Source organism: Protomyctophum parallelum, assembly GCF_964188405.1.
Source record: "Protomyctophum parallelum genome assembly, chromosome: 1".
NCBI lineage: Eukaryota > Metazoa > Chordata > Actinopteri > Myctophiformes > Myctophidae > Protomyctophum > Protomyctophum parallelum.
In genome coordinates this window covers 8,501,522-8,516,897 of record NC_139697.1, presented here as the reverse complement: position 1 = coordinate 8,516,897, position 15,376 = coordinate 8,501,522, and the positions used below count along the sequence as shown (strand labels likewise).

Here is a 15,376-nt window from a genome sequence, read left to right as displayed (position 1 = left end):
TCGTTTTAGAATTTTGAGGGGCGCTAGCCTCCTATATACAGCTTTAATGTTTGTTTTTCAACAATGCACCCGTTGCTTAAACAAACATTATGTTGTAATTTATGTTTTTAAAGATGATAAGAGCGCCCCTTTTAATCCTTACTAGGTTTGGGGCATTACACCCTCACATCTGTAATGCCCATAAATGGAGATCCCTGACTAAATCAGTAAATTCCCATATATGGGCATGCCCATATGGAGATCTCTGTATCTATCAGTAATTTAAAAAAAATCTCTCAAAAAGAGTATGTTTTACATGGCCGCCGCTGCCGCCATCACAGCGTTCTTCTTTGCAGCTGCAACCTGCCCAGCGATTCTGTCCAGGTCTCGGTTTCCGGCCGAGGTGAGTCTGCGGCCGCCGTTCTCGGGGTTCTTCTCGATCATCTTGAGCAGCTCCAGGGCCTGAAGCACCTTGCGGGCCACGTTCTTGGACCCCACGCGGAAGTGGGAGGGGCAGGTGCCGTTCCTCTTGCGGCCGCCGTAGATCTTGGTCATGGAGCCGACGCCGGCGCCACCGCGCAGGTACAGATGGCGGACGGTGGACGCGGCTCTGGTGTAGAACCAGTCGCCGTCGCTGGGAGCCAGCTCCTTGTACGTGGCCGTCTTCACCAGGTCCACCCAGTCTGGCACCTTCAGCCTTCCTGACTGTTTCAGGAAGGCTGCGAGGGCACGGACAAACTCCTGCTGGTTAACGTCTTTCACTGTGACACCGGGCATCTTGCTTCTTTCTGGACAGCAAGAGGAATTCAGAGCCCCTGCCCCTTTTATGCCCATAGAGATCTCTGATGTCATCAGTATAATATGCCCACATATGGGCATGCCCCTTTTTGTGCCCATATGTGACCAGTGCCAGTAGTTTGATATACAAGGGGGCCATGGTCATTTTTCAGTTCTTTACATATTATGAAACTGCACACTGTAACCTTTCATATGATGCATTGCTCATTGAAATTGGGGGGGAAATGAAGAAGATATGACCATTTGAAACTTGTTGAACCAGAAATGTTAAATTGGAGAATTCCCCCTTCAAAGATATCAGCAGTGATCTGTCACTTTAGGGGGCGCTGTTTTCCCTTCATTCCTCCATTAGCCAACCAGCAGTGTTGCCATGTCTGCTTATTATAATTAGTTGGCCATGTTTCTAAAGAAAAATAATGCATAGGCCTACTGTACCAATAAGTCTTCACAATTAGAGAATGTTGTTATAATTGATAGTTTGCCTATTATCTCTCCTTTTTTAAATAGGCTACTGCATTTATTTGCCATTTTGTACTTCCACAAGTTAGGCAAAAATTAGGCTTATGTAAATGGTCCAGATGAGTACAAATAAGATAGCTATATTAGCCTGTTATTATTATTATTTGTCTGCAGAACCCCCATCTGAAAATAATGTATGCCAGGGACAAGATTGGTTTTGTTATATGCTTGTAGATCGGCTATTTTTGCTTATTTTGGGCTTGTTTTCATATACGGGTTGCTTGTTTCTCTCGCAGAACCTGGCAACCCTGCAAAAAATAGCCGTTAGCTACATTTGGCATTATATATTGATATCAATCGTCAATCCTGTAGCTAAAACAAGTACATTATCGCGTTATATTACATATCGATGTGATCTGCATTATTATGACCTTAATTTTCATGGCAGGTACATTCCAAAGTAACTAATAAGAACCACGTTATGGTGACATAATGTTACAATGTTTACAATACATGCTAGTCTTCTTCTTCTTCTTCTTCTCTGCTATTGGAAATAAGAAGCCATGTTCCATTGTTGTGATGACCAGTGCCCCTAGCTAAAACATTTGCATGAATTAGCTTTAGGAGGACCGAAAATAAGCACACTTTTTTTTTTTTTTTTTTTTAAGATATTTTTTTGTGGCTCACGCTTTTTTATTGATTTTTTAAGGGATAGAAAGTAGGCTGACAGGAAACGGGAGATAGATGGGGGGATGACATGCGGTAAAGGCCGTGTCGGGTCCGGGAGTCGAACCCGCGGCACACCGCGACTGGATTACCAGTCCGGTGCCCAGACCGTTACGCTACGGCCTGGGCCAATAAGCACACTTTTTAAAAAATACGACTGTTAATACTTCTTTCTCTGCTATGTCTGTTAGCCAGTTAGTGAAAGACTAGTATTATCTTCAAAAACGATTGTGTACAAAAAGCGGAATTTTAGCGGAATTTGCATACTTTGAAGGTAAAGCTGATTTTCTGATTAGCATTGGTTAGCATTGCTAACTCAATGGTTTAAACATTAAACATAGTGACTTGTTTACGCAATTACAATGACTTAATGACACTTAAATGACTTTCTGATGGAATAAAAACATTCTTTAACATTCCAACTGTTTTTATGTGGCTAAAAACGAAAACCACCAAAAAAAATAAAAAAATAAAGAATCTAATTTTAGATTCTATTGCTATATGCTATTGCCGAGTTGTGGTTTAAATCTCTGGCACTGGTCACATATATGGAGCTGACTGATTTGTTTGCTGCTGATATCATGACAATTTATTTATTTTTACTGAATTCAACTTCATATCTTATTATGTTTTCTTTGCCTGATGTTTCGTGCAAGCACATTGAGTCGTTGAAATGTGTTGAAATGTGTGGGGGCCACAGAACTGGATTGACCCTTCTGAAGAGAGTGTGTGAGAGAGAGAGAGGGGGAGGGGGGAGAGAGAGCTAATAGGCATGATGGAATGTGAGCTGCCAATTCCAGCTCACTGCTGTTTCTCTCCATTATGTTCAGTCATTTTTCATCTTTTACCGTCATTCTCTCCCTTGCCTCTCTCTCTCTCTCTCTATCCCCATTTCACTTCCTCTCCATCCATGGCTCCCCCTGCATGGAGACAAGCAGATGCTGATGTGTCAGCGGTATAGTTATAGCTTTCAGGGGTGCATGTGTGTTCATGTGTGTGTGCATGCGCGTGTGTGTGTGCATGTGCCTATAGGGAAAGAGAGAGCAAATGGTACAATGTGAAAGAATGAAGATAGAGAGGAGAGGAATCACATGCACTGACAAGCTCGCGCATACGGTATATGTATAGTACGTGCACACACGAGCTAACGCAGTATATTTGAGAGTGAGCACATGCACGCTCCTGTGCATTGCTTTCTGCTGCTGCAAGGCGGCCGCCTGCATCTGCTGCATAAGGTCAGGATGGCAGAAGTACACACACCATCAGACACATTACACACCATCAGACACATTACACGGTGCACGTGTTTGTCCGACGTATACAGTTAGGCTACTCCCTCTCTCTCTGTGCGCGTGGGCAGGCAGGGCACTCAGGAGTGCTGCCACCAGCCTGACAGCCGGGTCTTCCCAGGTGGATTAAGTGCTGCGGCTGCGTTCTTGTTGCCGCTTGTCATGGTTAATTGATTGATTTAAATTTGTATTAACAGTTTGCAGAATTACAGTATATTTCAAGCACAAACTCAATACAAAGACTGTTAACTATGTGAGTGGACGACCCAATTAAGCATTACACTTGTTTACAAGAGGGTCCACCTTGTTTCAATTCATCAAAACATTTAGAGACGTACAAATAGACACTTCTATATAGTCAAAGAACAGAACGGGAATTCATCATAAATGTTGGGCTGGGGGGGACGATGACAGTGTCCGACAGGCATTACCCAAAACCCAACCCAAACCAAACACACAGAAAGCCACGGGTTAGTTTCAACCCGCCACAGGTTGGTTTTAACCTGCCACGCATGTCGGGAGCAACGGTGTTGTCAGACTAATGCCTGTCAGACTAGTTAGTATATGTCTAAAGTATCCAACGTATACAGTATGCACCCCACATTACACAGCCATATTGTTTTGCTGCACAGGAAATGTCATAATTATCTGCTTGTGGTTTGCTCGAGTGACCTTTGTGTTCCAGTGTATCTGCATCATAGCCTATAAGGCCTAACTACCTCTGCATTGCAATAAGTGAGAACTTTCACGGCAATCTGACGCTGTGTTCGTGAGTTGAGGCATTTTGTTCGAAGCGAACCACTCCTGCAAAATTTAGATGCATATCTTAGCCAATCAGGATGGAATATGACAAATTGGACAGATCCGTCTTGATCACATGACTGTAGAGATCACACGTAACGATTTGCGTTATGGGAACGCGAATGAAAGAGTAGACAATTTTTTTCCCTTGGCCTCTATAGGGAGCACCACCATGAGGCTGATTTTTCAAATCAGCCTCATTCGCACGCACGTACAAATATCCCTCCTTCTCCCCCTCCCAGTGTACTGCTAGTGATTTAGCTAATTTAATTCATGCAGTGAAAATACCAAATATACAAGCTCACGCTGCGCTGAGCTATTCGCTATTAACGACACGCGGCTCCGCCGTACGGGCAGAGTATAAACCGCATAGAAGTGAGCGATTGACTGACCGCCTGTCTACCTGTGGGAAATGAGCCTGCTGTAATGTAGTGGACCGGTCTCGTTCCATATTCATCCAGAAACCTGTGAATAGCGGCACGGAAACCACATCTGCCTCCCCTCCTAAAGTCAAACAGAGCGCTAACACGTGCGCTGAATAGCAATCCCTGCACTGTCTCTTTCATGTCTTCATCAGTCCATCTCTCACTCTCTCTCTCTCTCTCTCTCTCTCTCTCTCCCGCGCACGCTACTCTCTGCTCCGCAACAACACCCTCCCCCTCAAACCCCCCTCCCCCCCCCCCCACACACATTCTATTCTCCTTCTCCCACCTGCTCTCATGCATTCAATTTTACTATCTCGTCTTCTCTCTCTCTCCTCTTCACTTTTTCTATATTAATCAGCCTCCCTCACACCCCCCTCGCCTTCCTGTCCATCATCTGCTTCTCTCCACTACACCCCCCCCCCCCCCCCTGCTCCCCTCAAACCCCGACCCCCCTTTCTCCTGTTCTCCATTTCAGTGTCCACGTATGCCGCGGCAGCGCATATGGGATGTGAAAGAAACAGACAGACAGACAGACAGACTGAAAACCAGACTGACAGGCTGATAGCTCCTTGGAAGAGGGACAGAGGGATGTAAAGATGTAAAGGGGTGGGGTGGGGGGGGGGCTGGCTTGAGACAGAGACAGAAAGACAGCACGAATTACTGAGCGAGTGAGTGTGAATGGGCGAGCAGGTGTAAGAGAGAGAGAGAGAGAGAGAGAGAGAGAGAGAGAGAGAGAGTGCGGAAGAGGGAGACGGTGAGGCAGAGGGTCATTTTCCATGAGAGGATTAATCAGGGATTATGGCACAAATAATCCAGGAGTCAATCACACGCAGCATAGCCTAACGACTTTAGGGGGACCGGAATATAGCTGGGCTGTAGGCCAGTATTAAGATGAAACCTAACAAGAGAATTTCAATAGAACTACATCATGCCAATAGAGAGTACAGCCCACTAGGCCTGCTCCATTACACCTGGCGTGTATTGGATATACTGTAGCAGAGACCGGGAGAAAGGAGGAATCCCTTCTGGGAAACCTTACCATGCTGTAATTAAATAATATGCACAGACTTGTGTCTGTCATGTCCGTTCAGCTTACACACATTATCGCTGGATATTATACATGAGTTCTGAATTATAGCAGCCAGCCATAGCATGAGGTCATCATCCCTATATGTAAACTAGTAGGTCTGCGGCAGGTGAAATATTAAACAGCTTCAGAATGTTTGATACTGTTGAATAAAGCATGGAGCTGGAGAGGGTTGAGCAGAGACTTGTAGGTTTCTCATACATGGCAATTACAAAAACATGATTTTGCAATGTAAATATTTGAAGTATTTCAGAAAACATAGGTCAGGATTTAGAAGGCGTTTTTAGAATCAGTCCAAAATGGGTTAATAATGTTATAGTTTTGTGTCCGATCCTGTTTTGGAGACTTCTAGGCGACTGAATATTGATATTTTGACCGATTTTAGTTGATGTTCAATCACTTTGTTTACTACAGATACAATACAGGAGATAGGCCCTATGGGCCTCATGGCTCGGCAAGGCTTACTTACTTACACGTACACGTACGTAATACGTATGTACTCTGTACGTACTCTGTACGTACTCTGTACGTACGAGACTTGGTGCATTTATAGATAGGCTAGTACCCAGGGGGGCCAGTGACCGTGGGAGCCTGGGCACGAGCCCTTCCCAGAGCCTTTTGTGGCGGTTCTGGACCGATGTCAGAAGTGGTGTCAGCGGTATCCCCTTTCATAGCCTTACATGGAGTTCTTTGTCAGGCATGGCCAAATATGGAGTCTATGCAGATGTCAGAATTAAGTCAGAAGTCGGTGGGACGAACCCGTATTTTTAGGCATGCCTAAATATGGAGTCTGGCCTGCGGGCAGAGGACTTGTGATGTCAGCTGACATCGGGCACTGCATTCCCTGTGGGGGTGTGGAACGCGTGTGTCGAATTATTAACTTTAAAATCTTGTTTGAAATGATCAAACCTGCCTCCAGATGATGTCACTCTCGGTCCACAGCACTGCTTTGAAATATATAATGAGTGACAGAAATGGTGCTATAAGGAGCTTTGGTGAGGACATGAAGATGGGTTAAAAATAAATGGGGTCCATTAACCTTGGCAGCATTTTCTTTGTCCGCGACTTGGGTGATCATTATAAAACAAACAAGAGACGCATGCATTGTGACAACCTTCTCTGGCCAAATAATAAAAGCTATAAAATAGTCCAGATCCAGAGTATACATGCGAGGCTGTTAGGGTCCTGTCTCATTCATGCCAGTATGTACTATGTAGCAGTTACACAATGAAATATTACTGCAGTAAACCCTGCCTGAGGCCACTGACTGTACAGTCCAGTGATTTATGATGCTATAGCATCACGTGCTGAAATGCAGGGACACAGTCATGTGGTCCTGTTGGTCATGTTGGCTTGTTTTATTGCATTTTAATCAATGGATCTGCCGGGCCTGGCAGAATTAAAAAAGTGGAATTGGGAAAACCTTAAATTGAAGCTCCATTAACCACTTAACCCATTCTGACCGGGCACCCATTTTGGTGTCAGCATCATGTTATGCTTTAGCTATTTAAAAATAGCAGATCTACAAGCTCATATCGCGCCACCGAGTGGCGCGATACGAGCTTGTAGGTCTGCTATTTTTTGAAAAATCGAATAACGACTGACATTTTTTAGAATCTGATCTCAGGTCAGAATGGGTTGATCAGACCAGTGTGTGTCCGGCGGAAACCTCGTATGAATCTGATCTCAGGTCAGAATGGGTTAAACCCTATATACTCAGCTGAACGGGAACGGTGCCCCACAGGGCTCTATCCATGGCCCGCCCAGCTATAATTTTGTAGGTGGCCGACGGGGCCAGACACGGTCTGCCTTTCTGTCTCTGTCTATTATGACCACTGTCAATTATTGTTAAGAAAGCAGTGTTCGTTGCAAAGGAATACATCAATATAACATTGTTACAGTGTTTGAATTGCTGAACTGATAATGTCCAAACCTTTATCATCGTCATCTTTGTTTGACTGGCATTGCTGCTCCCATTTCTTGGAATTGTGTCCATTTTTGCCAAATGTTCACATAATGTGTTTCTGCTAACAATTTCTACCCGAAATTTCAAATACAAGACCCATCTATAAACTTACAATATGCTGATGGTGAAGCTATTTTTCTTCACAAAGGTATGTCTGCAATGAAAGAATGCAACACTCAGGTTGTGGTTGTGGAAATAGCTGTGCGCATTCACATGTAGAAGTTCATCAGAAGTTCACACTGACTGAGTCTGATATTTTTGCAGACAGTGCACACAGTACGGATTGCCAACGTAATTATTCTTTTGAGAAGCCAACTGTCCAATACAACCTGACATGATGTATGGCGTCTGCATTGAGACGGAGTTGGACGTGATCCAGAGACCAGAGTATAATTGTCTCAGCAATACTGGACACATAGAGTATGCAACCTAGAATATTAAGTTGCATCCTCATTCAATTTAAGTTTAACTTCTTGAGATTGCTTCATACTTTTCTTTTTGCCAAGATATTGAACTTAGAAAGGTGAAATGCAATATCATCATGGCCCCCATATGCAATATTTATAAAGAGCCTTATGTGCGACTCGCAGTCGGTGTCCCCGTTAACCGCTTTACAGTGGTTGATAGCCGTTGATAACATCTGTCTCTTTGATTATCGTCTCTCTTTTTTATAGCGTCCTTCTGTCTCTCTTTCACTCCTCCTCTGGTGCTGTTCCTTCTACCCTCTGCCTCCCTGCGTGTATTAACCCATTTTGGGCGGGAACCCCTTTTGGTGTTAGCATTATCTTATGCTTTAGCTATTGAAAAATAGCAGATCTACAAGCTCATAGCGCGCCACCGAGTGGCGCGCTATGAGCTTGTAGGTCTGCTATTTTTTTTTTTAAATCTCACCCGTGTGAACTGAGTGGTGCAACTCCCCTCTCTCTCTCTCCCCCCCCTCCTCTCTCTCTCTCTCTCTCTCTCTCTCTCATTAGCAGGCAACAGTGCAGCACTATCTCTCTCTCTCTCTGTTTCTGGCACAACAGTGCCCCTACTGGTGCTCATGGCCACATAGGTAGTCACATAGGTAGGTGAACATTGCTGTTCCTTGGAGTGGTTGCACCACTCAAAAATCAAAGAACCACTGACATATAGAAACATAGCTTTTTCAGAAAACTGTCAGTATGTATAAGACATTTTTAGAATCTGATCTCAGGTCAAAATGGGTTAACTTCCATCCGCGACACCCTTGAGACACCACCGCAGGCATATCAACATGATTAAGACCTCGGCAGTAAAAAAAGAAAAAAAACCCTCACCACCGCCGGCCCCCCTATCGCCCCTTATCACCAGGCTCTTAAACAATCAATTAATTTGTTAATTAATCATGCGAGTGTCTCTGCTGTGTACTGTATGTGCACATTGATCTGTGCACGCAGACGCACACGCACACACACACACACACACACACACACACACACACACACACACACACACACACACACACACACACACACACACACACACACACACACACACACACACACAGCACTCCGCCTCCCTCTCCTCTCCTCGGAGCTCGGAATGAAAGGGTCCGTCGTTCAATTCTAATTTCATCTCCGATTTCTTTTTTTCCTTCCTCCCCAGCATCGATCTTCACATGCCCTGCACGGCGCAAAGTGATATTGAGAAAGGGAGTGATATGGAGATGGAAATTGATTTGAAAAAAATATATAAAAAGAGGGCAGATGTGAGATGTGTCGGCGTTAAGGAAGTGTTCAGAGAGAGAAAGAGAGAGAGAGAGAGAGAGGGGGGGGGGCAGAGGTAAAACGTAGAGATGGGGGTACAGTTGATTGGATAGAATTTCATGGTGATGCTCAATTGCGACGTGTCCTCGTGAGACACCTCGTTACCTGGAGAGAAAAAGTTACAGTATGTGGAAAGTGAGTTTATTCGCAGAGGAGGCCCATATTTTCCTGGATGAGATTGCTTTGAAATTTCTTTTTTTTTGATTACTTGTGTATGTGTGTGTGTTAAAAAAAAGTTATAGCCTTGAGCTCAGCATTGCAGTACTGTGAAATACTATAGGTTAAATGTGCATGATGGCGGCAACACATCCACATTTTGTTTCTGAAGAATTATGAAACAGGGGAAAAAATAGAACCCACTCTGACTCTGCTCTGTATTATAATTCACTCTTTTAAAGCCAGTTAATATTGGCCTTGGTTTAGGATAAATTAACACGCCAAATTAATTGGTTATTGGGCAAGTGTCCAGAACAGTCTCTTGTGCCTTGGCATGAATTCGACAAGCTTCTGAACCAAAGTCCTTCATTTGATGCTATGCTGATGATGGTGGAAAATGCATCTCATTTCAAAGTCATAAACCTTTTAGACCGAACAGTTGTGATTTCATAACTCAGAGACAGACATAGGTTATTGTTTTATAGCCATTTAATCCATTAATTAATTCTCACTGAACAATTCAGTGGCCGCGATGCCCACATGACTGCATTGTTCACTTGTACTTCATATACTGTACAGTATATCAATGTTGCTTGCCTGGTCTGTAAGCTAACACTAACATGTCACAATGCGACACGTTGTTATCTTGTAGATAAGTTATTTTTGGCAAGTGACACCCTCTAGCAATGGATTATAAATTAAGCTTGACTCGCGCATTGCCTTTATTTTGTCAGCTAGTTGTATCTCCCTGGTTGTGAATGTTCTCGGGCAATAGTCTATGGCCAGGCTCTCAGCTGCGCTACTCTGTAATGATTATGAATGAGGGAAATCAGCAATATGACTGTAACGCCAGGGCTCCACTGGGCGCGTTTGGGCGCGCTGCGTCACCCGTGCGTGCGTCAAAAAACGAACCGGTTCAATTTGACGCGGGCAGTGGAGCCATCCTCCATTGATTAAAAGGGCACATTCCCGACGCTGACGGAGACGCGACGCAGACGCGCCCAGTGGAGCCCTGGCGTTAGATGACCAGAAAACTGAAAATGAGAGATGACATTCAAGATGTAATGTATGTTACAACACCCCTTACCGGCTGATACCGACAACCAGTAAAACGAGAGGCGAGGTTGCGTGCACGCATCCGCCTGGGTGACAGCAGACTGCTGGGCGAGCACTGCCGCTTTGGGATTGGGGGTCAACATCAACACATGGAATGAATTATGTAGTGGCCATATATGGAGCGTGTCTTGAGTGTACAGGTCAGCTCCATATATGGAGATCTAAGGGTTTGAGGTCAGATGTAGAGTTGCTGGCCAAATCCATATAATGTAGATCTATAGGTGATGATCTAGTCTTCTCCATGTATGGCTATCCAGGGTTTTGTGAGATCAGTGTCATGATCTTCATAATGAAGATGGTCATATATGGTGGCGTGATGTGTCACGAGGCGTGATGTCACGAGACTGACGCACTGACTGACAGGAAATCCAGGTTTTCATAGTAAACGTGACCATATAGTAAACGCGACCTACTGTCGCAATAAGCCACTCCCAACCTACTTAGTTGAATGATTAAAGATAAGAAGACCGCTATTGATCCCGCCGGGATGTAACAGACCAAACATTTGTTTGTGCTGCTGCTGGTACCTTGCTCCTTAGTGCTCGGATCTGGTGTACTGGATAATGCAGCCCTAAAAATTACCATAATGACAAGCCCGAAGCCCGAAAAAGCCTGCCACAAAATTGCGGCACGGCATTGCCGTGGTTCAGTGTGTGAGAGTGAGAACAGAGTTCAACGGACTATCAACGGATAACGCCAAAATAAATGATTTATGTAACTCACGTTAGTAAGGCTCAGGCTGTTAATGTTCCATTTCTATAATGGATTCCAGCACCTGATCCTTTTAGTTTCCTCTGAAGTGAGGCAGTTATGTCCAAGTATTGTCCCCGTTCGCAAAGTGCAATCATTCACCGTTGTGCAACAGTCCCGAACAGAGCGACCATATTATTATACCAACTGCCAACTTGGCTATAATGGCATGTCCCGACAGCTTACAGATCGGTTATTTTGGGCACGTATGAGGCGTGCAGATGGTTATAATACTAAGCATTTTGGAAATCAAATAGCCTGTAGCCTGCAGTGGACTGTAACATTGCGTGGTCATCATACACTTGCTTGTAGCTTACGTGTAGCGTTTACAGAGTTATATCACTTATATGGATCGTTTGGTGAATGGTGACGTTGATTAATGATTGATGGTTATTCATCGCAGCCAGCTGGGTTTAACGAGATAGCACAGTGCAACATGACGAAACCCTGTGTTTTCAGCGGCGTGATAATCCGATTGATCTTATAAATAATTTAAGCATATGGCAAGTTAACTGGTTAGAAGCTAATTTGGTGCGCAAACCAGAGGCCAGCCAGCGGTAGCAAGTCTCAAGAACCACCGTTCACTTCTCTCTGCTGCTGCCTGCAGTGCGTGCTGCTGAAATGCCATTGCGCCTATAGCCAATAAATACATACATTAAACAAATAACAGAATTGCTATTTTTATTACAATAAAATGCCTGGCCCGACTAATTAACATAATTTTTGGGCCCGAAAACGTCGGGTCGGGTTCGGGCAGAGTTTGAGAACTCTAGTACAGATATTGCAGGTAATCATTTCTTAACGTTGCTATTTGCAAGTGAAAAGCTATCGGTAACAGCCGCGAGTAGTGATTTCTCCACAGCCTAGGGTGCCGCCATCTTTGTTTACCTCACGTGAACAACGTGCAGATTGTATGGGGAAAGCGAAAGGGTTCACACATACTAAACTATAGCTTAGCCACTGCTGGGCCTGTAAATACCGCCACGATAGGTTACAAAAAACACCCGCGATTAGTTGCAGATAAAAACCGATAATATAATTTGTTGGCAACAACATGTATATTAATTAATTACTGTGATGACTGTGTCATGATTGCGTGGCAGGCCGCTACTGTGAATGGCGCTAGGGACCGAAGGGAGCCTTTTGCTCCTAATCCACAACCATCTTCTTGGTCTAGATGCCATTGAGTCGGAGCCTCGGAGGCTGTTCACCTCGCTCCACCTCACCTCTTTGTCATGCTCCCTTGTGTTGTCACCTGTGATGCAGCTGACGACAGCTGTGTCATCCGACGTGACATGGTCTTAGACTTAGACAGTCAGATTTGCCAATAAAGTAAATGATTTATTCTTAATAACCCTAACCCCTCATTACCCTAAAATAAATGCCTATATTCATAACCCTCCACTGCGGCTCAATCTTTTTGCCTAATTGTAACGCTGACAGTAGAAATCTTTCTCAACTATACAAATTGAAATAGCCCAAAGTAATGATACATAAATTATAGTAATAAACACGCACGCACATATAATATAATGGTAGGGTTCAAGAATATTCCATATTGATGAAATGTCCTTTTCACCCAATTTTAATTACTCAATCCATCAACGTTACAGGTAATTAAATTGTCTCAAATGTTAACTCTCTTCGCACGTCCATAAAAATGGCTCATAACTTAATATTTCATTGTGAATTGTACTGTATTTCTTCTATACCCGGCAGTAATTTAGTCGGTAATTAATTCATTATCTTGTTAGCGCGTCTAGTTGTTTTCTCCAACGTCGTTGTCAGTGAAACACTTTTAATTATGAAACTACATTGATGAAATAATGTCAACAAAGCTCCAACAAAGTGCCTGCCCTGCGGCATCCTCACCCGCAGCGGGTGACCTGTGTTCTGACGGTGCTGTTCTCCTCACGGGCCCCTCTGAGGGCACCAAGCTGATGGACTGGGTTCACCTTGCCTCTGCAGTCTCTCACACCTCTCAGCAGAGTGCGGATTATATATATATATATATATATATATATGAGAGAGAGGGAGAGAGGGAGAGAGGGAGAGAGAGAGAGAGACGGATGCAGGCATTGCAGACAGATTGGAAGAAGAGACAGATAGATGAAGAGATGAGAAAGATGGAGGGAGAGATAATGACTGCTGACTCCTCTGGGAATCTCTCTCTCTCTCTCTTCTGCAGAGCAAAATCCTGGCTTCATTTAAACCCTTATACTTAGTCATACAGCAGCAAAACATTGCTGAACTTTTTGAAATTGTAATTTTGTCATTTTTAAATTGTTCAAAGCCTTCCTACCTATACGTACGTACAATGACATGCTCAAAATAGGGATATCGGCTTAAAAGTAGTTATAGTAACTTGAGTGTGGAAAAAATAAAGGATCTTGCTGTCTGATGTCCTCTAGACCTTTAAACCGTGCGATCCTGCCCTCGTTCTTCGATCTTTAGGTTGTTTATATAGAATAATGGTATTCCTTTCATCTCCTCTTCTCTTGCCCTCTTCTCAGTCTCTCCCTTTACACCGTTTGGTTTTCTCTTCACCAGGAGGAGGTCATGGAGGTAGAGGATACAGGAGAACAAGAGTTGGGATCAGAGGTTAGGACGAGGAGGTCGAAACAGGAATGAGAGAGGCAACAACAGAGAGCAATGGCGTAAAAGAGATAGATCGTCTTCTGTTCTGCTGTGGTCGTCCTTAACCCCGCCGTATATACTCCTCTGTGGGTTGTGGACGCCTTTCTGACTTAACCCCAAGGTTGTTAAGATCAGATGGTGTGTGTGTGTGTGTGTGTGTGTGTGTGTGTGTGTGTGTGTGTGTGTGTGTGTGTGTGTGTGTGTGTGTGTGTGTGTGTGTGTGTGTGTGTGTGTGTGTGTGTGTGTGTGTGTGTGTGTGTGTGTGTGTGTGTGTGTGTGTGTGTGTGTGTGTGTGTGTGTGTGTCTCTCTCGTGCGCGCGAGCGTGCGTGCGAGCGAAGCAGAGTACACTATATGCAGTATATACAGTAGGCCTTTTCACCTCACTTGCACACATGCCGATGTGCGCGTGGTTGTGTTTATGTTTGACTTTATACAGTACATTGGTATATTTGGTATTCTTTATCCCAAAAAGAGAATACAAATTGTTATGAAGAGAGTTACAATTAGAGGCTAGGTTCTGTTCTCTCAAATGATAGACCATCCATGGAGAATTCCATACAATACTGTTATAGCAGACTGAGGCCATATTAGTTGAGAAACAGTTCAGTAGTATTCAACAAATTCCGCTCATATGGGCCTTTTTGGGCTAGATGACGATAAATTCGAATCAATTTTTTATTTAAATCTAAATTAAATCTGATCTAAATCAGAGATCTTTCGTGACATGGCCTCATGTTCTAATCAGTTACTGTAAAGTCACGAGCTTGTAGTAGATCGTCTATACTTGCGGTGCGCAACACAATGTGCATCCAAGTATATACCAGCTGTTAAAAGCCTGCATCTTGTCTGTAATGCATCTGAGAGACAGACAGTTTCTGGGAACTCTTTTCCATGAGAGTTATTACAGAAGTGACTCTGAGGTGAATGAGGCTAATTTGTACCAGACAGCCATCCCGTCTGCTCCTCTGAAAGCCATTAGGACTTTAAGATGGACTCGTAAAACCAAATACAGCCAGCCCTATTACTGGAATCTGTCTGTGTGTCAGTCTGTCACTCCATCATTCTCTATAGCCCTCTCCGGACAGAATTAATATCACCACCTGAAGGGCCTGGGTAATTACAGTTATTATCTGCGCAATGTTCAGAATTAATTTAATTCTATATATAATGACAGTGGCAGTGACTCTTTCCAGCTGCTGTGGTAGTATAAAAAAAAATAGAACAATAAAATAACCCAGACCTCTGGGGTCATCTAATCATCATTATTCCATTTTTTTAAGTTTTTTTTTTTTGGGCGCTTTTCAAGCCTTTATTGGATAGCGACAGTGGGGAGAGGGACAGCCAGGACATCAAGGCTGAGCCCCTGGGGTTTCTGACTGGCACCAGTCTGTAGCTGGAG

At 43.9% G+C, this 15,376-nt stretch overlaps 1 protein-coding gene across 1 annotated transcript; it reads right to left on the bottom strand.

The window, feature by feature from the left end:
- Positions 1–291: 291 nt before the first annotated feature.
- On the bottom strand, positions 292–756 carry LOC310856284 (small ribosomal subunit protein eS19-like; the record flags this gene model as incomplete). Its single annotated transcript, XM_083761607.1, has 1 exon — positions 292–756. One exon carries the CDS (start codon positions 754–756, stop codon positions 292–294), a length of 465 nt encoding a protein of 154 aa, XP_083617733.1.
- Between the last annotated feature and the right edge of the window lie 14,620 nt (positions 757–15,376).